Source organism: Oreochromis aureus, linkage group 7, assembly GCF_013358895.1.
Source record: "Oreochromis aureus strain Israel breed Guangdong linkage group 7, ZZ_aureus, whole genome shotgun sequence".
Taxonomy (NCBI): domain Eukaryota; kingdom Metazoa; phylum Chordata; class Actinopteri; order Cichliformes; family Cichlidae; genus Oreochromis; species Oreochromis aureus.
Genome location: NC_052948.1, coordinates 29,834,622 through 29,860,941, shown reverse-complemented (window position 1 = coordinate 29,860,941; position 26,320 = coordinate 29,834,622). Strand labels below are relative to the sequence as shown.

Sequence of the window (26,320 nt, the reverse complement as noted above, 5' to 3'; positions counted from 1 at the left end):
AGTACTTTTTCACTCTTACTTGAGTAAAAAAAAGTTGCTTAAGTATTTCAACTTTAATGGAGTATTTTTAAACCCAGGTATTTGTACTTCTACAGTACTGAAAGTCTGTACTTTTGTCACTGCTGGTTTTAATGGACAAAGACAGATTTAAGAAGTTCAGCTCAGGTTTTACAAAACACCCACTTTTATTTAAAATATTAAGAAAACGATGCATTAAAGTCTCCTCGGGCTGTAAAAAGACTTTTGGGTTTTTTTTATAAGAATAAAATATTCATACAATTTTTTTTTCTCAGGGATATTTTTATTAGATTGGAACAACAAAGAAAAAGAGATACACACAAAATTATTATACAATAAGCAAGTAGGTTTCACAATGACTGCTTAAGCTGACAGAATAGAATACAGATTAATGACACATATCTTTTAAGTACTTACCCCCTACTCATTCCACACAACATCCCTGTCCCTCAAGCCAGGTTTAAACAAACAAACAAGCAAACAGAAAAAAAAAGGCGGGGTGGTACCAAAAAGTGCAACTAATGTATTAGGATCCATGTGGTATCCAAGAATTAGGGACAAGGTTTGAAATATGTCTCTCCAAAACCCTTCAAGGCTAGGACATGTCCAGAACATATGGATGAGGGAAGCCTCCTCACTTCCACGTTTATCACAGGAGGGGTCCGCATTCGGATAAATTTGAGATAATTTGACTTTGGAAATGTGGAACCTATATACAACCTTAAATTGTAAAAGACAGTGGTGGGCACATAAGGATGTAGAATTAACTAACTTGAGCATTAAGTCTCTGCAGACAATGACTAATTTAAATCTTGTTCCCAGGCCGTTATAATCGGATCCATTGAAGAACCTTTCAGCTCACCAGTTTTTACCTGTTGGAACTAGAGTAAGGAGCATATCCCCTGAACTTGCAGCTGGTGCTACCAGGAAGTTTGGTGTCTGAGATTGGAGAAAATGTCTGATCTGCAGATATCTGAAAAAAAAAGTGTGTTTGTGGGAGATTAAAGTTTTCAGAGAGCAAAAGATGCAAAGTTATTATCAAAGAGCACATCACATAAACATGTAATGCCCCTATCATGCCAATCTCCAAATATAGGATTGGATAATGACAGAACTCAAAATTAGTGAAGTTGTCTTCAGTTTGAATTGTATTCCAATGAACTCCTTTATTCCTCACCTAGTTTTAGTTTTAGTTTAATTTGAGCTCACAATAAAAACATTCATCAGAACTGAACCACATGAAACACTCAGAGGCTCTTCATGAAACTCCTGTGTGGAACATGAACATCATTATTTTTTTTATTCCTAAAGCTCTGCTTCACGCAGAAGAGAAAAAATAAATAAAACACCATAAAATCCCATCATAAACCAGTCTGAAGGTAAGAAAGGTGGTGGGCGTATATCAGACATGTTGAACTCTGCAAATATTTGTATACATTTGTAGATGAGCACATTTTCAGTTCTTTATCAGCATATTTACACAAACATATATTCACATACTAAAGCATTTGAACATTTAATGTACATTTTTAAATCCATGTGAAGGTGATTTTAACGATGTATTTATAATTTCCCACCAGGTAGTTTTTGTTGCTCATTTCTAGGCTCAAGAAGTTTCTCGGGTTTATTTTATAATCAGAGTTTGTCCAAATTAATAAAATCATCTTTTTAGCTCATGAATGAAAAACATTTTCCAGCCAGGACAAAGAAAGTCGGCAAGTCTCTCAGAGTTCAGGTTAATGTGGAGTAAAAACAGTCAAATGTTGGAAATCAGCAGAGAACATGGACCCTCTTCATATGACCTCTGTTACCTTCTGTGACATCATGCTGCTGTGGGTCAGCTTTACATGGATATACAACAACATCCAGTCTGTGAACGGAGGACATGAGGAAGCTTCAGACTCAAACTACACAAGTCCTTCATACAGTCCAGGTCACAGTCTGATGATCCTTTATTCATAAAACATTATTTGTTAGTGTGAACAGTACAGGCTCACAGGGTGGAGGAGGAGGGGTGGAGGTGACTTTTCTACTTTCTTTCATTTCTTGTAAACTTTCTCAGTTCTGTTCTCATCTTATCAAATCCCTCAATGATCTTCTGACTCTGATCAGCCGAGTTGATAATGGCATCTCTTAACTTTTTATCCTCTTCAGGGGTTGCAGTGAATCTGAAGATTTGCTTGATGAGCTTTACCAGCCCATCCACAAAGGACAGCAGGGTTTCAGTTTCAAACAGAAGCCCTGAACTCATCTCTTTTAGGCGAGGCACTCGTCTGAGGGTCCTCTGAAGCTCCTCCGCATCAGTCACAGTGTTTTCAGCCTGAGCTTCAGCTGATTTTTTCTCCAAGTCTTCACACGTCATCTTTATGTCCTCCAGATTCTTCTTCATTGGTTCAACTTTTTTCATAAATTCTTCTCCCCACATTTCTACTTTCTCTGCACGTCTACTCACCGACCACATTTTTGTTATGTTGGATCCAACAACAGTAGCTCCACCTCCAACAGCAGTAGCAGCTCCAACACCAGCTACAGCTAAACTCAGTCCTCCAGTGAATGGAGCTAACATGAGCCCACCTAAGATGGCTCCTGTTCCGATTCCTCCAGTAACAGCTCCCACTTTTCTTGCTGTGTCAGTTTTTCCTTGCATTTCTTTTACTTCATTAGACATGCTCTGAAACTCTCTCACGATCTGTCTCATCCGTGATTCATTCCTGTCAAAGTGTTGGATGAATAAAAAGGCATTTGTTCTAAGCTTGTTCATTAAATATAATGAACTCTGTGCCATTTTATAGATTTTCCTTTGTGATGTGTAGAAAGGTTTCCTCTGCACAGTCTGATGACCCACTTGACCTCTGACCTTTTGCTTTGGATTGTAAATCAAACTAAGGTCAGGGAGATTCTGTGGACACAAACAGAGACACGTCAGACAATTCTGACATGAACAAAGTGAGCAGCAGCAGAACAGACCGAGTGTCTCGCACACATGTTCAGATTAAAACTCACTCTCAGCTCTTTCATGTCGTGTCACAGAGCAAAGATCACATCCTGTATTCATCCTGTAAATCCTCTCAGACCTCCTAATGAACATCAGTCAGGACCCACAGCTTTAAAGCAGGAAGGGATGAAACTTTAAAACTGTGAGGACGACCCCGTTGGTAGATATGAAGCTTTATAAATGTGTGACTGCATAATAAAAAAAATGTGATCTTAGTGAAAATGGACAGAATAAATATCTTTGCTCTATAAACTAAAGAGCTATATGTACAGTAATAATCTCACATGATGAGTTTATCACTGGTTTTATTTTTTATTTTTTGTATATATTTAATACTTTTGATAGGTTTTCCATTTCTTTTCCAGTGGTCGTCTGTTAACATGAAGGGTTATGAGCTTTCAGAGCATGAAATCTCAGCCAGGGATACATATTGTATTTTTTCTACTTATATCAGAGTTTTTGCTTGTTTTTTTTTTTGTTTTTTTACATTGAGTTGCTGCAGTGTTTAACAATAAAAGCATGATTAATAAATGGTGTTCTGTCCAATAAAGCAGAGCGCTTTTGTTTGAAACAGGAACATGAAGTGTTGCATTTGTAAAAACAGTGTAATAAAGATGGAATCATAAAAGGTCACATATGTTCAGATAAAGAACAAAGGCAGTGGTTTTCTCGTGGATTAAAATAAACTTCAGTGATGTCTGAATTCAAACTTATTAATTTCTACTTCCTCAGATGGAGGAAGTAAAAAGTGTTGTTGTGCTGTTCTTCAGCACCACACAGTTTGTCTTTCCACCATTTTCTTGTCTAACAAACACCCCTCACACTCTTAAAGTCATCCTCATTATTACTCCTAGCAGGTTTTCACCTGAGGAGGTCTGTTAACATTTTTTATGAGAATTTCAGAGAAACTTTTAGTATGAAGACAGTTTGTGAATACAGATCCTGGACATGTTTCTCTGTGTGTACCTGCTCTGAGGAAAACTCACAAACAAACATGGAGTCTTTTCCTGCCCAACAGAGACTCAGTGTCAGGTATGCGACTCTGTCTCTGTGGAGTATCTGCAGCTGTGACAGAAACTCATGTGGTGCTGTAAAAAGTACCAGACCTCCCTCTGAAAGAAAACTGTATCAAAATAAAATACTCAAGGTAAAATACACATTTACTTTTTACAGCTGGACTCAGCTCTACATTCAATAAATGCCTTTAATGGCCCCCTCAATATTTTCTCCCTGCAGTCAGTGAAATCAGGATGTCTGAGTTTCTGTCTGTTTCTATCACACCATCATTAATCGCACAAAGTTTTCATGTTCCAACAGGTCGGAGTCATCATCATCATTTGTCACGGCTATGTATGCAGCAACAGTGGAAACAATTATATGGTTAATCATGAGTTTTAGACATGGCAGGATACATGTTACAAAGACACAAAATAAAAGTAAAAATACAAAAAGGGATAAATAGAATAAATAAGAATAAGAATACAAAGGAATTGCAAGTATTTCAAGTATTTCAAGTATTGAAGTCTATTGCACCGTTGGTTTTTAACAAAAAGTATTGCACAGTGAAAAGGCAGTAGTAGTCTTTTTAGCAGCTGTAGCCAGGAGCCAGTGTAAAGCCAAGAAAACCAGTCACTTGTATTACTTACATAGTCCTGATTTTGGGCCTGCTTGATCTGTCTCAAGGCGTTCAGGGCATCAGTCATGTTTGATGAGTGTACATTGTCTGATGTGTGTGTGTGTGTCATTTCTCACTCAATCAACAAGTGCACATCTGTTCAGGTGTGTGTTTCTCTTCATTCTGAGTCAGTGTGTGTAGATGTGTATGTTAGTGTATGTTGGCGTGTTTATCACTTTCCTGTTCTGGTGTTTTGGGTAAACCACGGCCTGAAGCGTGCCCTGGGGTCCTGCCCTCCTCCTTTTCAGTCCGGTTGTGACCATTGCTGCTGCTGCTCATAGTTCAGTCTGTCCTGGTCCTGGCCCCAATTGGGGCAGTCCTTTCTCCAGTGTCCATGCTCACCGCAGGTGAAACCTGCATCTTCTTCTGTGTTTTGTCCGTTCTGAGGTGCCTTTTGACCTCAGTTGCTCCTCCTGTCACTGGCACGCCCTTTCTTCTGCTGCCCGATCATCCGTGTTGGTCCGTCACTGTCCTGTATAGTGTTAATGCAGAGTTATCAAGGTCAGCATTCTTTTGCTCGGCCTCACTTTTCATTCGGGCTTAATGGGCGTCTCGTCACAGCTCTGTCAGCTGAAGCTGTCTGGAAATCTCCCCCGTGTAGTGAAACGGGCCTTGGATTTAACGCTCTCCATCTCTGCTGCATGAGATCGCTTTCCTGTAGCACTGTTGACATTTTTAGATTGTTGTTATGGGTCCAGCCGCTGCAGCATTTGGTCAGGGTCAGGGTCAGAGATGGTAGAGGGGAGAGCAGGAGTCCAGGTCAGCTTCGGCTTTCAGGACCGGCAAAGCAGCCTGTAATTAAACATAAAGAGAAAAAACAAAAACAAAACAAAAACAGACGAACAGGAAAATGATGTTGTGTTGGCTGTGTTATTCAGAGAGGGGAGAAACACCGGGCCAGGCCCTGTGTCAGCCTTCTCTCCCCCTTTTTTTGTTTTTCCTCACAATATAATTAACTCATAACCCACCAAGTTGACAGGACAACACAGGTAGATATTAAAATTCGTAAGATCACGTTTAAAAGCACAAAAAAGGAATTTTCCTTCCTTCAGTAATCACTTGTATGATTCAATCAGCAGAAAACATCTCACCATTTGACTCTTAACCACTAAATTTGTTGTTTCATCACTGGTTGGTCATACCAGTCTCGTTCTTTTTGAAGTTGTTGTCCTGCAACCCAGAGAGTTTATTTGTTAGTAGTGGATAAACTTCAGCATTTGATAACAAAACTATTAAGTTTTCCCTGTTTTAACACTAATGAGAGATATAGGCACATGTATAGTGTGTGCTGTAGTGTAAGCTGTTCTTCATTGCATGTATGTGTGTTAGTAGCTTGCATGCAAGGCCTCTGGGACTGTCTCACCCAAAAGAGCATTTTCTCAACAGTTGCCTTTCACTCGCGTGTGTTAAGAAAGGCAAATGTGCTTGTAGCAGTTGTGAGATTATTATGCTGTTATATATTACATTATACCTGTAATCAAAATGAGTGAATCATGATACTGCTGTAGGCCACATCATACTTCTGAGTTAAAAGAATGTGAAAATCATTAGATCTATTAGATAGGTTTGTATTATCCTATGCTGCTGATTTACTGTGAGTGAGTTACACTGTTTCATGACATTTCATACTGCCGAGTTATGAAAAGAATATTGTATTCAGAGAGTAGGGGCCTCTCTCTCTTTTTTTTTTTTCTTTGTGATAGTAAAAAGAACAGAGCACATGCCACGGGAGCGTCACCCCCACCTTTGGTGGAAGCAGAAAAACAGGGAGCCAAGGTCATAACTCAGGCTCACAAAGAGTTAGAAAGAATATGAATGCTTAGTTTGTGGCTGTGGCGCATTCTGTATAGCTTCTTTTCTTTGTTTAGTAGCTTTCTGCCTTCACCTGAGAGGGTGTGCCCTAAGCATGTGACTTTAGGTCTCCATAATTGGAGTTTATTTAAAGATAAATAAGATGATTTCATTTATTGCTCGCAGATCATGCACTAGACAGTATATTGCAGTATTAGCCTGCTTCAACACTTAAGCAAAACATCACTCTTTGTTGTATTATTATTATTATTATTATTATTATTATTATTATTATTATTATAAATTCTCCTTTCTCAAAAACAGAAAATGAAATTGTAGTTGTTCTTGGTTGAGAAACACAAAACCTCCCTTTCCCCCCTTTTTTTTCAAAACAAGAAACTAAGTTTTAACTTTTCTGGCTTGTCACCTAAAACAAAACAGATAACCCAGCTCTCAGCTGGCTCTGAACTTATCATCATCAAGGACACATGGTGAGAGCTACTTCAGAAGTTACAGTGCTCATCACTCAAGCAACAGTTCAAAAAACAAAAGAAACAAAAAACAAAACTCAGCACACTGCACAGAGAACAACAACAAGACATAACTGAAGATGTTGTTCTTGTTTGTTCTCCTTGAATTTTAGAATAAAGTTATTACATCTGCATTAGTAAATCATATGCCTAATCATTATGTGCCACTGTGATCCACAAGTATGATCACAGATTTATTCATTTTTCAAACCAACAAAACAAAAAACAAAACAAAACAAAAACAAGTTACTGATGGCATGAACGCTTTACACACATAAGTCAGGATGCAAAAGGCTGCTGCCAAAAACAAATCAGAAGCGTGAGGGAAAAAAAACTGAGCCCACAGACAGCTTCATGTTTGAGCTTTAATAGCTGTTTCCCTCCCTCTGATGTGTTCTTATGCAGCTCCTGCTCTAAAAAATGTGTAACCTGCTCATCAGCTTAGCAGTGACCATATATTTAATTCAGCTTCTCAATTGTGTAGCTTTAGCTGTTGTATAGAGGGTTTTTTTAGTTGTTAGTATAGGTGTGCTCTATATTTCAGCAATGTCTCATCTAGGATGACAGGTTTTCAAGCAGGTCAAGTGCCTCTATGCACTTGATTAGTTTAGATATTTTCTTTATTTTCTTCATCTCATATGTCATTATACTGAATTTGAGCAAACCTTAAGCTTGATGCAGACTACTTTTAACAATTATCCACCTCACATCATAGCTGACTGAGGTGCCTCTTCATATTAATATTATGTTATTATTAATGTTATTATCTTTTTATATAACAGCAATAGTATATTACAATATTTATTTATATTTTATTTTGCATCCATCGAGGGATGGGGGTGATCTGCAGCTTCACCCCTTCCCAAGCTGGAGACATTTTCCTTTTCACACACTTTTCTTGGCTGAACAATGACAAAACCTTAATATACCTTATACATCTCTCTATTTCATTTAATATGTGTTTGTGTGAGTTATGTATTTTCTTTTATTCTATTCATTCTGGGCATGATCTTCATCCTAACTATGTTTCATTGTTAATACCAGTTTACAGGTTGTTATCCTTGCTTTTATTAGTTTGAATACAGTAGAGATAAGGTCTAATTTAATTTAACATTTTGTTTATTCCACTTTATTCCTCTTGTGTTTATATGTATTCAGTTGGGTCTGTATCCAGCCCTTTTTAAACTTTGATCTCTAATCTTTTACTTGACGAGGGATTATTATGTTCTTCCTAGTCTGAACTGCTTCTTTGTTTCTTACAGTCACGTACAAAATGTCCCTCTTTTCCACACCTCCAGCATGTAGTACTAAAACCACTGTTTGGTGTGTGTCTAGGCCTGCCTCTACCCCTGCTCCTGCCCTGTGCATTCCTCTCCCTTTCTTTTGGATTACTCCTGCTCCGGTTTGTTGTTTTCTAAACATTCCTCATCAGGTGTTAATTTTGCTTGTTTATTCTCCATGTTCAAAGATTTTGCTGGGCCGTCACTGGCACGCTTGACTTCAGAGTGGTTTACTGATACGCCCTTCGACTTCACTTCTAAAAAATGAAGCGGTATCAGTTTTACGAGATGAAACCCAACCGTTCTCCTTTGTCACCAGTACTTGCGCTCAGCAAAAACAAAAATAGAAGTAGTTCAGCAGCGACATTGTGCTGTAAAATCAACTTACTTCCAGACACGTACACACACATAGACATTTGCGCCCTTTTACAATTTGTTACTAAGTAATTACGGCTACCTCTAAAACCTAGGTCTAATTCGGTTCCTTACGGCAAATCCTAACCTATTTTATTTTTCACAAAGTAATTACGGCTACTTCTAACCTATCTTACGTGTTTCTCGAAGTAATTGCGGCTACTTCTAACCTATTTTGCGCATTTCTGAAAACCTTCTCGGCGGTTTTATATATCAAAATAGTGTTTCTCACCCTCAGACATCTCACTGGTGGTTCGGATCGTCAGACTGAATCCCGCCGCCGTGGACCAGACCGGCCCGGACTCGAACGTCCCGGGTCCTCCTCGTCTAAGAGGGCTGTGCACAGACTTCGGTGCTGGCTCCACGGCATCAGGAAACAGTGTGCCAGATCCTGGAACAGAGTCACAGATAACAGTTCTGATATTTCTGATCCGGCTCGAAGGACCAAAATAAATGTCAAGAGATTTATTCTAAAGACACTTCTTCAGCTAAGAGTCTAAGGGTAGAAACACACAGACGCTGCAGCATTTACTTGTATACAAGGGCGATCACAGAACGCTCACATCAGAGTGGGGGCCCTGTGATGCGCGCCCTGTTACCGCTCTGGTCTTTATTTATATACAAAGCAATACAACAGTGAATACTTCTATTCATAGGCAGAGGAATGTTAGTGCGTAGGGAGTGAAGATAAGAGTGGTTCAGGTGTATGTGTGTGTGTTGTGAGATTCAGAAGGACGCGGCTCCTCTTCTTGTTAAGGAGTGCAGATAAAAGTGTCCAGCTCTCCTCTTCCTGCTTGTTCAGCTATTATCGCTGTGAGAAAGAATTTATAAAACAGTCTTGTAGTGGACAACAGTCTAAGTCATCAAAAGGTCAAGATACAGTATTCTATCATATGCAAACTTATATCATTAAAAGGTTATACTGACTGCTAAGTACAATTTTCCATTGACACTGTCACTTCCTGTTCTCACATGCTTTCTCCATCTGGAAGTGCGCGGTTTCTAACGGTCCTGCTGTGATGGCGCAGATCAAACTCATTCCCAGTACAGATGAATACATCTGTTATCAAACTATCTTCAGTCTCTGAAAACACTTCGGGAAAAACGTTTTTAAAAAACTAAATACTCAAAAAACAAAAAAACAAAAACCATTGTTAATGCTTAGTTTCCTTTCAGAGTCCTCCTTCCTTCTTTAGCTCTCTGTCTCTCCAGCCTCTCTCTCCTACCTGCTACAATCACTATGACATAACAAGCGGATTCTCACCTTTTGGTCTGCAGAAGCTGAGAGTCTGAGCAGCTTCGACAAGTCACTCTTCAAAATGTCTGAGCAGCTGAGGTGTCCTCACTCAGGCTGTATCCCAACTCAGGGTCTGCAGCCTTAAAGACCGCATTTTAAAGCCGATTGCGTCACAGCGACGTGCCGAAGGCTGTCCCAATTCGAAGGCTGCTCGAAATGCGGCCCTCAAATCCATCTTTCATTTCCCTGAATTTTAAGGATGTGGCGGTGTAGACTTCGTGGCCCAACATATCCCAGACTTCATAGCGCGGCGGTGGTGTGGATAATTTTGCCGAAAAAAAACGGTGGAAGCGGAGCCAAAAAGTAAACTTGTAAAAGTAAGTACTGAATATTATGCAACTTATTTATGGGCAAATGTTTGATAATGAAGAACATTAAAACATTACTGTTGGCCACATGTCGGCAAAGTTATGTGACATTAGTGATGTTTGTACTTTCAGCGGTAACTTGGTTTTAAAGCCTCTACTTCTAAATATATATATATAGTTGACCTTAATCTTACAGAGAATGTGATGATTTTATGCATAATTAAAGTCAGTCATATATCCACAAACACAACAAGCTGAAAGTCAGTGATGCTGCTCGGTTTGCAGTCCTGAATATGACGGCACAAGCAGGATTCACTGCACTGTTAATGTTAGCTATGTTATATTGCTGCCTCTGTTCGGTGGTGTCGAGCCAAACGGACTTTAACGTGTGTTTGAACGAGCTGACGGTTCATTCGTTAAGCTGAAAGAAAGATGCTTTAATCACAGGAGTCACACATGTGTCCACTGTACCATCTGGGAACTCTTCTTGTTTAGCACTCGTAATAACACAAACACTAAATCCTCCTTCTCTTGTGCTGTTTTGTAGCAGTGTATACACCTGAGACTGTCACCTGTCTGTCTGTCCTGCACTCGCTCTCTGTTTCTTTCTCTCTGATTGTGGAATAAAAGTATGAACATGTATTTATAAGTTACACTTGTGTTTGAATCCTGCAGCTTATCACACATTTGATTTGTGTGACTGAGACTGAGGGAGCCACTGCTGCACATCATCTGTGAGGCTTTGCACCCCTGATGATCCACCAGGACAAACTCAGCAGTGTGTGAGGAAGAGGAGGAGGAAGACCCAGCAGCAGCTGACAGATGGAGAGAATAGACAGACTGTTCCCTGTTTGTGAAGGACTGCTAGGAAAGTTTAACATAACTAATTGTCTGTCCTGAATCAGTCTTATTAGGTAATGTTCAAATAATGTTATCATCCCAGTGTTTTCAGTGTGGGAGAAAGTACTCAGGGCCTTCAAGTTACACACTATGAAAGGCAGCAACAAGTTTAATATTCAGAAACCTAAAGTATGTATCAGCAGCAGAATGGAGCTAAAAATAAATGTTTGTTTCAGTTCTATGAAGCTTTGAGTATTTTGGATTAGTAGTACTGCTGTGTTTGTTGCATCATATTGCTGTAATTGTTTATATGCTTTATATATTCTGAGGTAAGTTTTATCTATAGTGTTACATCATATTCTATAAGGATGTTATGTGTTTGTATACTTTCTGCCCAGTTTGACCCATTTAGCAGAAGTCAGCCTGTTTAAGGCTCTGATATCTATTCTGTATGACTTAAAGCAGTTATGACATGGTCTGATTTTCTCACCCAATAAAGGAATATTTCATATATCAGTCTACTCTTCATTCTATCAGAAACAGTTATCACAGCTTGTACATTTTCTTTTTACACATATATGTAAGCATTGAGCCAAATTTAGTAATGCCAACATATTAAACAAACATATTTGTCTCTTATATGTAATACACCTATATATACACTGTCAAAGATACTTGTCTTTGAGTGAAGATTTAAGGTGATAGGAAATATAAATAACTGCAACTTGAATCTTTGACACAGAGTTCAAGTTCACTGCTGTAATAACTAATAATGATTAATATAATAACTATAATATTGGTCATATTATAGTTACATTACCAAAGTGAGATGACTTTAGTCTCATGAACAACATTAGCTAATCGTTATTTACTAACTAATTGTAAAATTCAGTACAGAAATGAAGGCCAACAATCATGTTTTACAGTCCTGTGGTCTCAGCCTCAGATACTTATCAAATCACACAAAGCTCATGTAGAAATAAATGAACAAAATATGTTCTCCTTCATTTCTGTCAAACAAAGCTGTACGAAACGTTTCCAGCTGTTAGTATCATGGTTGCTAGGCAACCTGGGAAGCGCGACGGAGGCTGAACCATCCCATTTCACAAGCCTACGAGCATCGCAGTTCTGGCCTTAGCGGTCTTTGAGTACCGTTGAGGCTGCGTACTTTAAGGCTGCAGACCCTGAATTGGGATACAGCCTCAGTCCCACCATGAGGTTTGTTTCTGAAATCACATGGTCTCCAGTTAGCACCTTTTTTTTTTTAATTAATGTAGACCAATCAGAGTCACAGATGCTGCTCACAAACAGCATGAACTCTGACATCAGAGCATCGCCTAACTTTGAGGTTAAGTTTTCTGAACCAATGAAAGTGTCAGTGTAAAGAACTGAACCTGCACATTAAATGCCTCAATTATCTTAATAGAAGGAAAAGAAGCTCAATTTCAACAGTTCAACTAAATTTCTTTAGATGATAAAAAAAAACAAAAAAAAAACGTTGCTGTATTGAATGACAGAACTCTGTCAGCACAATTATAAGAAATAAATATTTAAAAGTATAGAAAATATTCTGGGAGTTCATATCTAAGGCTGTCCTCTAATTATAAAACAGGAAGTTTTCTTCATTCACAGAAAATCTTCTCTTTCTTTCTGTTTTCTTACTGGGGACCAATTTGCAAAAAAAGAAAAGAAAAAAATCTATTATATAAAATTACTGTTTTATTCTTTATTCTTCTGAAAGCTGTGAGTATGTTTAAAGTAACGAGTACTTTGGAGTATTTTGAAGAACAGAAATATTTAAATTTAAATTAAATACATTAAAATACCTCTGGATGTTTTTCTCTCATGTTATTTGTGGTGTTTAGAAGTAAAGAGAATCTGAGACAGACGCTCACTTTCACCAATAAGATATGCTTTAGTCTCCATGAGTCCGGTTATTGATTATCTGCAGCTGGACACATCAAATCAGACATAAAGGGAGTCCTCCTGCTGTGTGTGACACTGATGGGATAATCTGTGAGAATCTGGGTTTTTCTCCTGTCTGTAATGTCTGTCCCCCTCTGGGTCAGAAACCAGCGTTGGCCCTCCATGCTGAAGAAGGTTTCTATCAAAGTCTCCTCAAGCTGTAAAAAGACATTTTTGTTTAATTTTATTCATTTTGTAAAAACACAAAATTGTTCCAGTTTATTATAAAAACCTTAATCAGAACTGAAAAATGTGAAACACTCAGATGTTGTTCATACAATCTGTTTATTGATCATCATGAAGCCTCTGAAGAAGAAACAGAACAGCAGCTTTTCTAATGAAATGGAGAAATAACTGGTCAGTGTTACAGAGTTCAGTCAGTTTAAATAAGCTGCTAAGCTTCTAACATAGAATTATTTCTCTGTCTGCTCACAGTCTCCTTCTTACATCATTAAACAATAATGATGTCATCATGTATTAAACTGTTTACCAGCTCCTGGTATTTATCAAACCTGTATCTCAAAGCTGCTCTGCTTCCTTCACCCACTCTGCTCCTCATCTCCTCCAGTGTCTCGACCTTCTCTGTCTCCGTTCTGATTCTTCTCAAACTTCTTCACATGTTTTATTGTCTTCTGAACTTGTAGGGCGTATTCCACATAGAACTGGCTGTCTTACACACGAGAATCTGCAGAAGACTTGTTGATACAAATTGTGCATTTTCCACTTTTGATTTTCTCACAGTCCCTATTTTTTGCCTTTTTGCATGGCTTGTGACAGTTCTCCTCACACTTAGTCCACCAGGTAACTCCATAATGTTAACTCAAATCTGCATACTCAAATATTTTTGTATCTTTGTAGAACTTAGCTTCAGGTCCTGTAGGTTGATTGTTCCCCATGTTCCTTCAGAGCTTCTTGATCCTGTTCTGCCTGTGTCCCTCAAGCCAGGTTGATTCTGTCTTTTAGGGTTCGGGTGCTGGCAGTGCACTAAGAAATTTGGAGATCAGTCTATAGTTAACCAAGACAACTGGATCAAGTAAGTTTTAAGTTATGGTTTAATTACAGCCAACTTAAAACCCTGCTAATGCAGATAAATTTATCAAATTTAGTATTAAAGCATTAAGTCTTGTTTGATCAGTGTTGTAACTTAAGAATGGGACCTGTGCTGGCTCATGTGTTCAAACTGTTATCTATTTAAATAGTTATAGCCTGTTACTCTAATGTAAATAACAAAGTCATAATAAAAGTCATCAGTTATACTTTCATGTGCCAGCAGGTTCTTATCAGTCAGTCTGAATAGCTCAACATAATATTATTATTATAATTTTGACCTCCAGATCAATCTACTAACCTTGGAGGAGAGGTCAGAGGTCAAATGTGACTTTTATTTTCTTCATGTCAACGACACACACCACACGTGTAAAAATTATAGTTTCCAGGTTAAAAGTCTTTTGTCAGTTTTCTACCAATTAATGATTAAGTTGATTCATTTGGTTTATGTTGTCCTGGTAACCTGGATAAGTGACACAAAGTGGAAGGATGAAAGCAAACATGGTTGAAACACTGATGTCACCTCCAAAATGGACCCAGAATAAAACCTGCCTCACACAGAGAAAATCAGTCAGATTATTTCAAAGAATAAATTAAACGTCTTTAATTAAATGCTACATTTTAATATGAACTGACTTCACTCAGGAGAAATGAGTATACATCTAGATTAGATATAATTCAAAAATGAAACTAGTTCAGTTTCTAATGTGTCTCAGCTCTAATGTAAGATCATCACATTATGCAGAGAACTGTTTTCTGTATTGTTTAAATCTGAAGCTCCTTCACAGTTTGAGCTCTTTCTGCATAAAACCAGGAAAACCAGGCAGAATATTCCAAAGTTTTATTTCTCATTCTGTTCCGATTCTGCGCTCACGGTTCTGTCCTGTTTCTGTCCAGCAGGTGGCGGCACTGAGCCGAAGCGGAACCTTGTCGAGCCGGCGGGTTGTGTTTCCTGCCGGACTTGATTCCTCGTGGCTCCTTCGTGTGTGTTTTCTCTGCGGCTCCTCGCGGTGTCTGCTGTTTACCTGCGTCTCCCTGTCTATTCGGTGCTCTCTCAGGTGTGCTGTTCTCTGGTGAGCGGACATGCCGGCCGGCGGCAGCTCTTTGTTCTCCGGTTTCCGGGTCCTGGGACTTTATTCCAACCACGTGCCGCACGCGCTCCGGTACCACTTGAAGCACCGGGAGTTCTATGTGGTGACGGCGGTCGGCCGGAGCTTCCACACGTTCAACGTAAGAACAGCCGCACGTGCTCACACACACCGTCTCACACTCAGTGTAAACCTGACTAAGACCGCCTGCAGGAGGGGGAAAGGCTTATAAACACACGCGGAGTTACAGTGACTTTACTTTAGGTTATGACGTTATGTCCACTCACCGCCCACTTTATTAGGCGCACTTTGCCGGTACCGGGTTGGGCCTCCTGCTTTAAAATATTTTGGTCCATGTTGACATGACGTCATCACTCAGCTGCTGCAGATGTGTCAGCGATGTCTTAGCACGTCCCAAAGGTGCTCTATTGGATTAAGATCTGGTGACTCTGGAGCCTACTAGAGTGCCGTGAATGCACTGGTATGTTCAAGAAACCAGCTTGATATTAAATGAGCTTCATAACCATGTTCATCAGAAGATGTTGATCCTCATCTGAGCGTCTGAGCTCCCTCTGTTTATACTCATTACTGATCTATGCTCTGATTGGTGGATTGCTGGTAAGTTTTTTAAAGTGCACCTGCAGCCTGAACACATTTGTAAGACCCAGGTTTAATCAGGGTGGTTTGTAAAGAGTTATCCTTCAGTGATATGATAATCTTGTTATGACCGAGACATACAAAGAGGATCAGAGATGAAGAAGGTTTTATTGATACCATCAGGAGTATTGTTTTATTTGCGGATTTCTGATCAGTTTCCTGTGTGGAGTCCATCCTGAGCGCCTGTTACTCTGAAAATAACCTGAATGCTGGGGCTGATATCTGTTGATTATTGATGATCTGTATTGGTCTCCTGCAGGTGAACAGGTTGGGGATCGTTGCTGTCAGTGAGTACTTAGTTTTTTATTTTATTTTACTTCTCTCTGATTGGCTGCTCTGTTGTGATGTACTGTAATGAAATTGTGATGTTGTTATCCAGGTAACAGCCTACCAGATGACATCACCTGTTTGGCAGCCGACAGGATGTTGGTGTTCGCCGCCACCGGACGGCTCATCAGCGCCTTTGCCAGGAACAAAGAGGTACCAAAACTGTAACCAAACATTATCATTTTTTTTTTTAAATTTTAAATTCTGACTTTCTTTTTTAGTTAAACAAATTATTTAATTTTCAAACATAAAAACAATAAAAATATTTATAATGTTTGGTGCTTTTGCTTTTCTGAAATTCAAATTAGAAAAAAAATTAAATGTTATTTAAATAACTAATTAAAAAATCAGTTTTATTTCTATTTGAATAATTTTTTTCTTCATGGTCAGATGAATTTAAATTAAATTATAAAAATGAGCAGAAAATAAAAATGAACCAGTAGTTTGCTCTCCGTACAGGTGGTGATGCATTACAACGGTCATGAACAGGAAGTGCGCCTGCTGCTGCCTCTGGGTGATCAGCTGATCTCTGCTGACAGCGGCGGTGATGTCATCGTGTGGGATGTCCAGAGTGGGGGTGAGTCTGAAGTGGTGGGGCTTGCCCTGCACTCACCTGCTCTAGCGTACATGTGCTCTTACCCATCATGCCTCACTCTCTCTGCCTCTCAGAGGTGTACCTGCGGCTGCACTTTGACCCAGCAACCTTTGACGTATCAGCCATGATGCACCCGAGCACCTACCTGAACAAGGTGCTCCTGGGGAGCTCTCAGGGTGCACTGCAGCTCTGGAACATCAAGACCAGGTGAGGGTGTAGCGCTCCACCCTGAACACTGACAGAAACACGCATTCAGAAATCCCCCGAGAATCTGTCTGATTTTAGGTTTCCTTCCATGTCTCTGTGATGGTCGCTGTGTAAAACGTGCAAACTGCATACAAACACCAATGACACAACAATGAGCATGTTCAAAGGAGACTCGACTGTCTCAGCTTGTGGGCCTTAGTCCTTACAAAAGAATCTTCTGCTGCAGCATGCTGTCAAAAATGAATTATTTTAAAATCTTAAAAGTTTTCTATTCTTTTATAAAAAGTGACACACATACATGTGTTTTAAATAAATATTTAAATTGTTGATGCTAATACTGTAAGCTACATGTGTATCCATATTCCTGCGTCAGTGTTAATGTTAAAGTGATGAGGTGTTAATAAAGTTGTTTGATCCTCAGTAAGCTGCTCTTCACGTTCGCTGGCTGGTCGGCAGGAGTCACAGTTCTGCAGCAGGTCAGTGACTTCACAGACTTTTATTGTTGGAAGTAAATACACACCTGATTCTTTTATTTTGAAAGATTTGTAAATGAACACTTAACTTTCCAGAGTCCTGCGGTGGATGTGGTTGGTGTTGGCACCGCAACAGGTCGCATCATTATTCACAACATCCGACTGGACGAGACATTGATGAGCTTCACACAGGACTGGGGACCAATCACATCGCTCTCTTTCAGAACAGGTACACGTGATGATGTCATGCCCGTGGTGCTCGCTGCCATTGGCTCCGTCTCTCTTCACGTATTCACCATATCTTTACCTCTGTCTGTCAGACGGCCCTCCCACTGTGGCGTCCGGCAGTCCTCAGGGCCACATTGCATTCTGGGATTTAGAACGTCGCCAGCTCATCACTCAGCACAGACACGCCCACAGAACGTCCATCGCCGGGGCAACGTTCCTGCAAGGAGAGCCGATATTGGTTACCAACGGCGCCGACAACGCCATCAAGGTAAAAAACAAAACAAGCGAGAGAGATTTATGAAAACACTTTGATAACTTTCTAATGTTTAACTTTATTTTTAAATATTAAAGAAAAATTTAAAAAACACAATCCCACCAACAAACAACAAAAACCACAACAGCAAATAAAATTATGTTAAAAAATGACATAAAAACAAAATAGAATATGAAACTACAAGAATAAAGTGATTGCATTTAAAAACAACAAAAATACAACTTTTAAAATTAACTACATATAACTAAATAATAACCAAACTAAAATCAGAGACTACGATGAATAACCCTCTGGGCCCAGGGTATAATTGGCCATTTTTGGCTACTTTTGATTTTACCTCTGTATTTCACCTTTAAAAACTGTTCATCTTGCCTTGTTTGGTATCATTATTTTCAGCACAACCTCAAATTACCAGAATGTAGAGTTATTTTTTCATTTTGACATACTGTATTAACACAGTTGATCTAAATTCAGACAAAAAACATAAAATCCGAGTAGAAAAAAGTTACAATTTTTACTGTAAAAGCCACAAACATGTTTAACTTGAAATGCAAATACAAACTGTACATTTTTAAAAACTATGCACAAGTTTTGCAAACAACAAAGTTATATGTGTTGTTATATGGGAGTGTTTTTGTTTGTTTGTTTGTTTTTTTAAATAACCTTTTAAAACTATTTAAGGAACAATCAGGTGTTTTGCATCAAATAAGAAGGCACACAAATTGTTTACTCCAAAAAATAGTTTCTGTCCACTATAAGACCGAGGAGAACACCACAGGCCTAAACCCTGCAGGTCTGACAGCAGGAGGTGGATCAGCCCTCCTGTTTTTTAGCTGGAGACAGAGTTAACAATACATTCTGCCTTTGGTGGCTTTTTTGCACCAACTGTGACGTTCAGCAGTATAACTGACACACAAAACAAAACAATGACTACACTACACACTAACTATAGCCTCCAAACATGCTAAATGTAAATGGTAAATGGCCTGTATTTATATAGCGCTTTCTAGTCCCTAAGGACCCCAAAGCGCTTTACATATCCAGTCATTCACCCATTCACACACACATTCAAACACGCTAAATGTCACAAATCTCTCACGTATCAAAACTCGCTCTCTCTCTCCCTCTCTCTCTCTCTCTCTCCTGCCAGTGTCACTCCTAAAACTTCCCCCTCTTCCTAAACAACCAAATGTCACATGTTGCCATAGAATTTTTTTGATTGGTTGACATGGTACACTTTAACACCAATGAGGGGGAAGGGGTGTTTTTTCTTTTTTTTTCTTTTTTACTCCCAAGCGGAGAGTGCTTGCTAGCGCTGTCCATAGAAAACGCTGTTTTTACCGTTTATTCCCGCTGTAAACACCACTGTTTGAAAAAAAACATTGCTTGTATTTTTTATGATAACTTTAGTTTTATGTGGCCTATCAACACGATTAAAAAACTGGTATATAGTTTGAAGTCTGTGCATTCGACACAAGTTGAAACTGAGACTCTGGGTCACTGCATCTTGACCAGAGGGATAAAACCAGAGATCAACAAATGAAAAAAGAAGTATAAACAACAACTGTAGTAATAATAAAAACAAAGCCAAAAGAAAAACTCCCAACAAAAGTCAGACATTAAGGAAAATATAAAAAATAACTTATAAAGAAAATAATGAAAAGCAACATTCTCAATTAAATAATTACAACAAAATATAAAACAGTAGAAAACCTTTTTCCCCCTCAGGTGTGGATTTTTGATCAGGAAGGAGGCGGAGCCAGACTGTTGAGGATCCGTCAGGGACACAGCGCCCCGCCCACCACCATTCATCACCATGGCAATGACGGAAAAAACATCCTAAGTGCAGGTAAGATCAGATGATAATTTACAAATTTCTTTATTTATTGTGCCATTTTTATTTTTTCTGTCTCCTCCTGTTTTGAACCCGCTGTTTATATTTTCTGATATTTTTTTAACTTCTTTATATTTATGTTTTGTGTTGCTTTTGCCCGCCCTGCAGGTCAGGATGGGACACTGCAGTCTTTCTCCACCGTCCACGAGCGCTTCAACAAGAACCTGGGTCATGGTAAGTTCAGCCCTCCCATCAGACTCTGTTCAAAAAATGTGACATTTTAGAGTCGCTTTCTCAGACTCAGTGTGTCTGTCGTCAGCCTCTCGATAACAATAACACAAAAATGATGACACAGAAAACTGAACTCTTACTGTTTGACCTATTTCCTTTATTGGTTGAGAACATCCTCCTGACTTCACCCACTGCAGTTTCATGTTGGACACTAAATGCTGCTGCTTTAATAAAAATCTTTTTTTTTTTAAAAATTGAGTATGGTTTACATTTATTTCTTTTAGGCTCTGTTAACAAAAAAAAGGAAAAGAAGAAGAAGAAAGGACTGACGTATGAGGAACTGCGACTTCCTGCCATCACAGCGTTCTCCTCCTGTGAGCACTATGACAAGCTGTGCAGAAGTCCATACAGAAAATGTTCCATTAAAGCTGACACTGTCCTTTTTCTGTTCACAGCTGTCACTCGTCAGTCAGACTGGGACGGCATCGTCGCATGTCATCGTGATCGCCTAGCAACAACCACATGGAACTACCAGAGGTGCACGATGGGAGCGCACCATCTGCAACCACCAGGCTCCCGAAGGGGTGCCATCGCTACGGTAATAGCATCTTTAAACCTGTGTTTCTCTAAGCTCCTCTCCTGGATGGCTCTGAGGGTCACATGACTTCCTGTTTCTGCTCCCAGGCTGTTAACATCACTTCCTGTGGTAACTTTGCTGTAATTGGGTCATCGTGTGGCCGCGTGGACGTCTACAACCTGCAGTCCGGACTGCATAGGGGTTGCTACGGTGACGATGAGAAAGGTGTGTTCACCTTTTTTTCCTGTGATCATCTCATTTTATTAACCCAAAGCCCCCGGTAACTGCAGTTTAATCTGTCATGCTATCGAGCCTTTTATGCAAATATGAACATGTATACACAGAAACCTCAGAATCTCAGCTAAATGCTCATATAAATCATTTCTACAACTACCAAACACAGCGAAAACAAGCGATGATTAAAAGAGCAGTTGCGTATTTGCGAAAAAGTCCACTAAACACAAACAACAGAGACCCAAACCAACCCTACTTCATGTAACATGGTAAACAATGGCTCATTAGCTCTCAGAAACCTCAAAGACCTCCGTCAATAATTGCCATTTTCAGCCCAGTTACAGACATAAGCCCAGTTACAGACTGCCTGTTCTAAATTTGGTTTTATGCTTGCAACTTCTGATTGGTTGAACGCACGTGAACACAGCGTTGTTACCTTGACTCTATTGGCTCAACTAATTAAAAAGAATTGTCAATCATGCAAGAAGACCAAGTTACAGCCCCTCAAAGTTTAAAGCACCAGAGTCCATTTAAACAGTCGCATGGGAGAATGGGCCCCACTGGACATGAGTGTGTTGGTAATTCTTCAAAAATATTTACAAAACAAGCATTTCTAGGCATGTCGATGAAAGACATGAGATTAAATTATTTCTGCTGTTTAATACCTAAAAAATTTTACTCAAATATGGTGTCCATTGTGTGCCAAATTTGGACATCTTGCACAACGCCTGAATAGTGCTGTCATTTTTTACTTTTTGGCTTCAGAAGCATAAATCTTTGCACAGATGATGTTTATATGTTGATTAATGATTTTCTGGATTAAAATGTGAACTTGGGCATGTCATTTTCAAGCAGGAAGCTCAGAAAGCCCTGTAGTAACAGGTTAACCCCGATGTCTTGCTCCTCCAGCTCACAATGGTGTGGTGCGAGGCATCGCCACGGATACCCTGAACCAGCTGACCCTTACCACAGGCTCTGATTGGCTGCTGAAATTCTGGCGCTTCAAATCGAAGAAGCTGGAAGAAGAGATGAAACTAAACGCTGCGCCGGCTAGCATGAAGCTGCACAGGGAAAGGTAGCTAGGAGCTAGCATGATGCTAATAAACTGCATGATTAGCTGCAGCGAATGCTAACAATTAGCGTTCCCTAACAGTGCTCACTCTGTTTCTCTGTTAGTGGGATGCTAGCATTAGCACTGGATGACTTCACTCTGGTGGTTGTCGACATAGAAACCAGAAGAGTCGTTAGGAAGTTTGCAGGTCACCACGGCAACATCAACGACATGGTGGGTTGGATGAAGGTGTTAGCATACATACACTACGTCACACAGTATGCTAACAGGAAGCTAAATGTTTTTATTCCTCAGACATTCAGCCCTGATGGCCGATGGCTGGTTACCGTGGCAATGGACTGTACCATCCGTACCTGGGACCTCCCCTCTGGAAGGTAAGACTGAACATTTTAATGTGTGACTGGGGCAACTAATCAGAGACATCAGCTGATCATCAGATCCATCATTTTCTTCTCTCCTCAGTTTAGTCGACTGTTTCCTGGTTGCCACGGCGCCAGTGAGCGTGTCCTTGTCCCCGACAGGTGACTTCCTCGCAACAGCTCACGTTGACAGTCTGGGCCTCTACCTCTGGTATGAACTAATCACAATGCAGCCTTTGCTACAGCAACCAATCAGGGGCTTTTTTCTTATTCACAATTGGTCACATGAAAGTCCATTATCAGCCAGTCACAGTGCAGTTGTCCTCCTTTAGGACCAATAAGAGCCTGTGTGGGCCTGTGGGGCTCCGCCCCCTCCCAGCTGACTACCAACCAGCTGTGGAGACTTTACCAGGTGTCACAGTGGAGGAGACAGAACAGGAGGTGAATTCGGAGGAGGAGGAGGATGTCTATCAGTCAGCTGAACAACTGGGGGCGGAGCTTGTAACTTTGTCTCTGCTGCCAGAGTCTCGGTGGAAGAGTCTGCTGCACCTCGATGAAATCAAGGTGAGGAACTGTCACTTTATTAGGAACACTGTGAGAAGCTGTGGTCCTTGATTTCAAAATCATTTTAATGGGGAGGACAAAATATAAGAACCAGTGATAGCAGTTAAAACGTGAAGTGAAATGATCATTTTTTAACCTGGGTTGTTGCCAAAAATAAAAACAACATCATAATCCTGCACAGCACATACTGTTGATTCTTCCACATACCAGCTTCACCTGGGAGTGTGATGAGTCAGCTCATGAACAGATTAATTCTTTACATGACCACAAATCAGCTGATGGTCTCTAAGGATTGAGTACTGATCATGTAACAACCTCTCACCTGTGTGATTTGGTCTTTGTAGAAAAGGAATAAACCCGTGGCACCCCCTGCTGCTCCTGCTGCTGCTCCCTTCTTCCTGCCGACAGTTCCCGGACTCACTCCTCGATTTGCGACACAAACCGAGCACGAAACACAGGTAACATATGCCTGGGACCCGCTCACATCGCGACTCGAGTATGTTTTAGTCCAAACTGAGGATGTGCACTTTTATCATGTGTAAATAAAGTCGTGTTTCCTGTGTCTCAGTCTAAGGTGCTGAACTGGGGCGTGCTCTCTCAGAGGTCAGACTTCATCTGCACTCTGGAGTCAGCTCTGACCACGGGATCATGTGAGTTGGGACAGGATTGGCTCACCTTCATGCTTTCATTTTTTAATACTAAAATCTAAAGCTGGTATTTAATCAGAATTTCAAAATAAAAGCTGCTTACTGAGCTGACGGAAAAACAAAATTAATGATAAAGAAAAAAAACAGCTTAATTTTTTTATACCTGAGGAGAGTCTATAATGACAGTATCTGAATCAATTATATCAGTGATTGATTAAGACACGTTTTTGTGGTTTTTAGTCCATATCTGATATTGTCCGTAACATTATACTTTTGTATTTTATCAGAGTATAAATAGATGGTTTTCATTAAGTTTGAAACACAAACCTGAGTTCTGATCAGAGATCAATACTATCTCTGCAGTTGATCAACCGCTGCGTCTCCTGAAGGATTGTGGGCCAGCGGCGCTCTCTGTTGAGCTCAACTCTCTGGCTCCAGAGGGGGGTGGAGCCAGAGAGCTCCTGCTAGTGTTCATTCAGATGATTGACAGCATGTTGGCCAGTGGGCGGGACTTTGACCTGGCCCACGCTTACCTGGCACTCTTCCTGAAGGTTAGCCAATCAGAACACACTCATCAACTGTGCCGTCTTTTATTGTGAAAGTCTCTTCACGATATCCTGCTAACTTTTTTTGTTTTTTTTAGCGCCATCTTCGCTCTTTATCACAGGATGCCACCGCCATGGAAGCTTTGAACCACCTCTCGTCCCGGTTGGAGAAAGGTTGGGCGGAGCTACAAGCATCATTTGACCAATCATTGTGTCTGCTTTCATACACAAAGAGCGCCCTGCTGTGACACACATACATACACTTTTTGTATTCTAATAAATTTGTTGTGGATTCTTCTTCTGTGTTTTTATTTCAACCGTTCAATGAATCTTCTTAATGAAAGATTTGAGTGCTGATGTATTTTTCTTCATCACTTTCCTAATGCGTGATCTCAATGGCAACATCTCAAGATGAAGGAGAATAAATGAGAGGTTTGGTGTTTGAACTACACAGTGGATGTCTGCCTTATAAAAACTACAATATCCAGAAGTTGGACTACAAAATGCCTACCTTACTTCACTCAAGTGTTTTTACTGAGATGTTTGAGCAGTTTTTATAAATGTGACATTCAGAGTTCAGTTGTGAGTTCATCAGCCGTTCAGGAAATAAAAAACACCATTAATAAACATCTCTGTGATCTGAGTCTGTCTCATGAACATTTCTGTGGATTATGGGATGGAATTATCTGCTATTGCGAATACTATGTAATAATAGAATAGAATAATCCTTCAATTGTCCCACAGGGGGAAATTTGGTTGTAACAGCAGCAAAGAAAACACGTATACATACAGAACAGGACACCAGACATAGAACAGAAACACAGAATTTTTACATATTTACACAATCTGTACTTTTTGTGTATTGTACCTCTGCATTAAAAAGTAGACATGTAACTTCCAAAAGTTAGTATATATAAACTGAGAAAAGTAATGTGCAATAAAGGGAGAATAGAAGCTGCTTATGTCAGAATTTAGGATTTGAGCATCTCTGATTGAGGCTGGAGAGACTCTGAACCTCAGTTGCTCCACCCGAGAAGTGAAAGTGGCCAAGTATGTGACACCTGCTCTTCTTGTCTAGCTTTTGCTCCTTCTGATAAGCATATTTTTTAAATGGTTCCCATTCATGCACACATTTACCATCATGCATACATGACAGGCACCACTGACACCCGACACTTTCACACGTCAAGTACAGTTTCTTTAAACAAAATGTGTTTTTAGGTAAAGAAGGAAATCTTTTCATAGTAGTGTCAGAAACAGTGGATGAATAAACCCCTTCGAGTCTCCACTGTGTACAAACAGAGTATGTGTCTGTATTATCAAGGACATAGTTACCAACATTTGAGAAGCAGTTCTACACAACACATATTTTTTATGGGATAATGAAAACATATACTACATTAAGAGCTCGTTCAGTCCTTTTCTGTGTAAACGCCATTATTGTTCTGGGACTGAGGGATGTTCTGATGGAGGAGTGTTGAATTTTTAAAATCCCAGATTGAAATGTTGTCGTCAGCTTTGATGCTGTAGTTGGTTAAAGTTAAAGCGTAGTCGCATAAATCTGAACTATAGTGTGATAAATATTTAACTTGAGTGACAGTTACAGTCACCAGGAGCTGTTCATAATTAAAAAGCTGCTCCACAAACATGTTTTCAGACCAACAAAGATGTTTTCTGTGTGTGATGGTAATATTGTTCCATATCAAACATCTGGGAGGAGAACAGCTGTGTATTGGTGCAGAACACCAAAGAAAAACATCTGCACACATTGGCATTTCTGGGTAGAGCCACAGGAGTCGCCCCCTGCTGGACACTATGGGGGCGATCGATTTACCATTTACCACTATTTTCACACATTGGGAACATAAAAAGTTTTTTACATTAAAAAAGTTTCCAGATAAACACAGAAATGTTTTAATTATTCATCAGGTTCCCAAAAATCAGAGAACACCTCTGAACAATGAAACGAGCATAAATCAGAGCCACCTTTGTTTTTCTTTCAGAACGTACTTTATTTTAAACAAAGAATGTTACAGAACAAAGATCTGTTCCCAATGTCAGCAGGTGACATTAAACAAAAAATAAAGATAAACATAAAGGTATAAAGGTATAAACAATGATATAAAGTATTTTGGTGATATTCAAGAAAGTTGCAATCTGCTTAGTGAAAAAAGTCAAACATAACAGGGCCACCTTAACACCACGTGACTCATCGGAAGTGACGTCGTGCTGAGTAAGCTCAACCAAG

General features: G+C 39.7%; 2 protein-coding genes across 2 annotated transcripts; one reads left to right on the top strand and one right to left on the bottom strand.

Annotated features, from left to right (window-relative positions):
- Positions 1-294: 294 nt before the first annotated feature.
- LOC120440832 lies at positions 295-4,461 on the bottom strand. The gene is made up of 2 exons (XM_039614170.1): positions 3,022-4,461; positions 295-2,917 (listed from the first exon to the last, which is right to left on the bottom strand). Exons 1-2 carry the CDS (start codon positions 3,034-3,036, stop codon positions 2,048-2,050), a joined length of 885 nt encoding a protein of 294 aa, XP_039470104.1. The 5' UTR covers positions 3,037-4,461; the 3' UTR covers positions 295-2,047.
- Positions 4,462-14,914: 10,453 nt separating this feature from the next.
- On the top strand, positions 14,915-24,369 carry wdr36 (WD repeat domain 36). Its single transcript, XM_031741072.2, has 22 exons — positions 14,915-15,390; positions 16,165-16,192; positions 16,285-16,385; positions 16,692-16,809; positions 16,902-17,034; positions 17,456-17,510; positions 17,604-17,736; positions 17,828-18,003; positions 19,738-19,858; positions 20,012-20,077; positions 20,359-20,448; positions 20,530-20,672; positions 20,759-20,876; positions 21,795-21,960; positions 22,062-22,170; positions 22,252-22,331; positions 22,420-22,527; positions 22,649-22,880; positions 23,225-23,338; positions 23,449-23,530; positions 23,891-24,078; positions 24,171-24,369. The coding sequence occupies exons 1-22, from the start codon at positions 15,244-15,246 to the stop codon at positions 24,318-24,320; spliced, it is 2,658 nt and encodes an 885-aa protein (XP_031596932.1). The 5' UTR covers positions 14,915-15,243; the 3' UTR covers positions 24,321-24,369.
- The last annotated feature ends 1,951 nt before the right edge of the window (positions 24,370-26,320 follow it).

Coding starts and splice junctions, on each gene's coding strand:
- wdr36 (XM_031741072.2), top strand. CDS start 15,244: ATGCCGGCCGGCGGCAGCTCTTTGTTCTCCGGTTTCCGGGTCCTGGGA. Junction 15,391..16,164: donor GGAGCTTCCACACGTTCAAC/GTAAGAACAGCC, acceptor GGTCTCCTGCAG/GTGAACAGGTTGGGGATCGT. Junction 21,961..22,061: donor ATGAAGCTGCACAGGGAAAG/GTAGCTAGGAGC, acceptor TTTCTCTGTTAG/TGGGATGCTAGCATTAGCAC.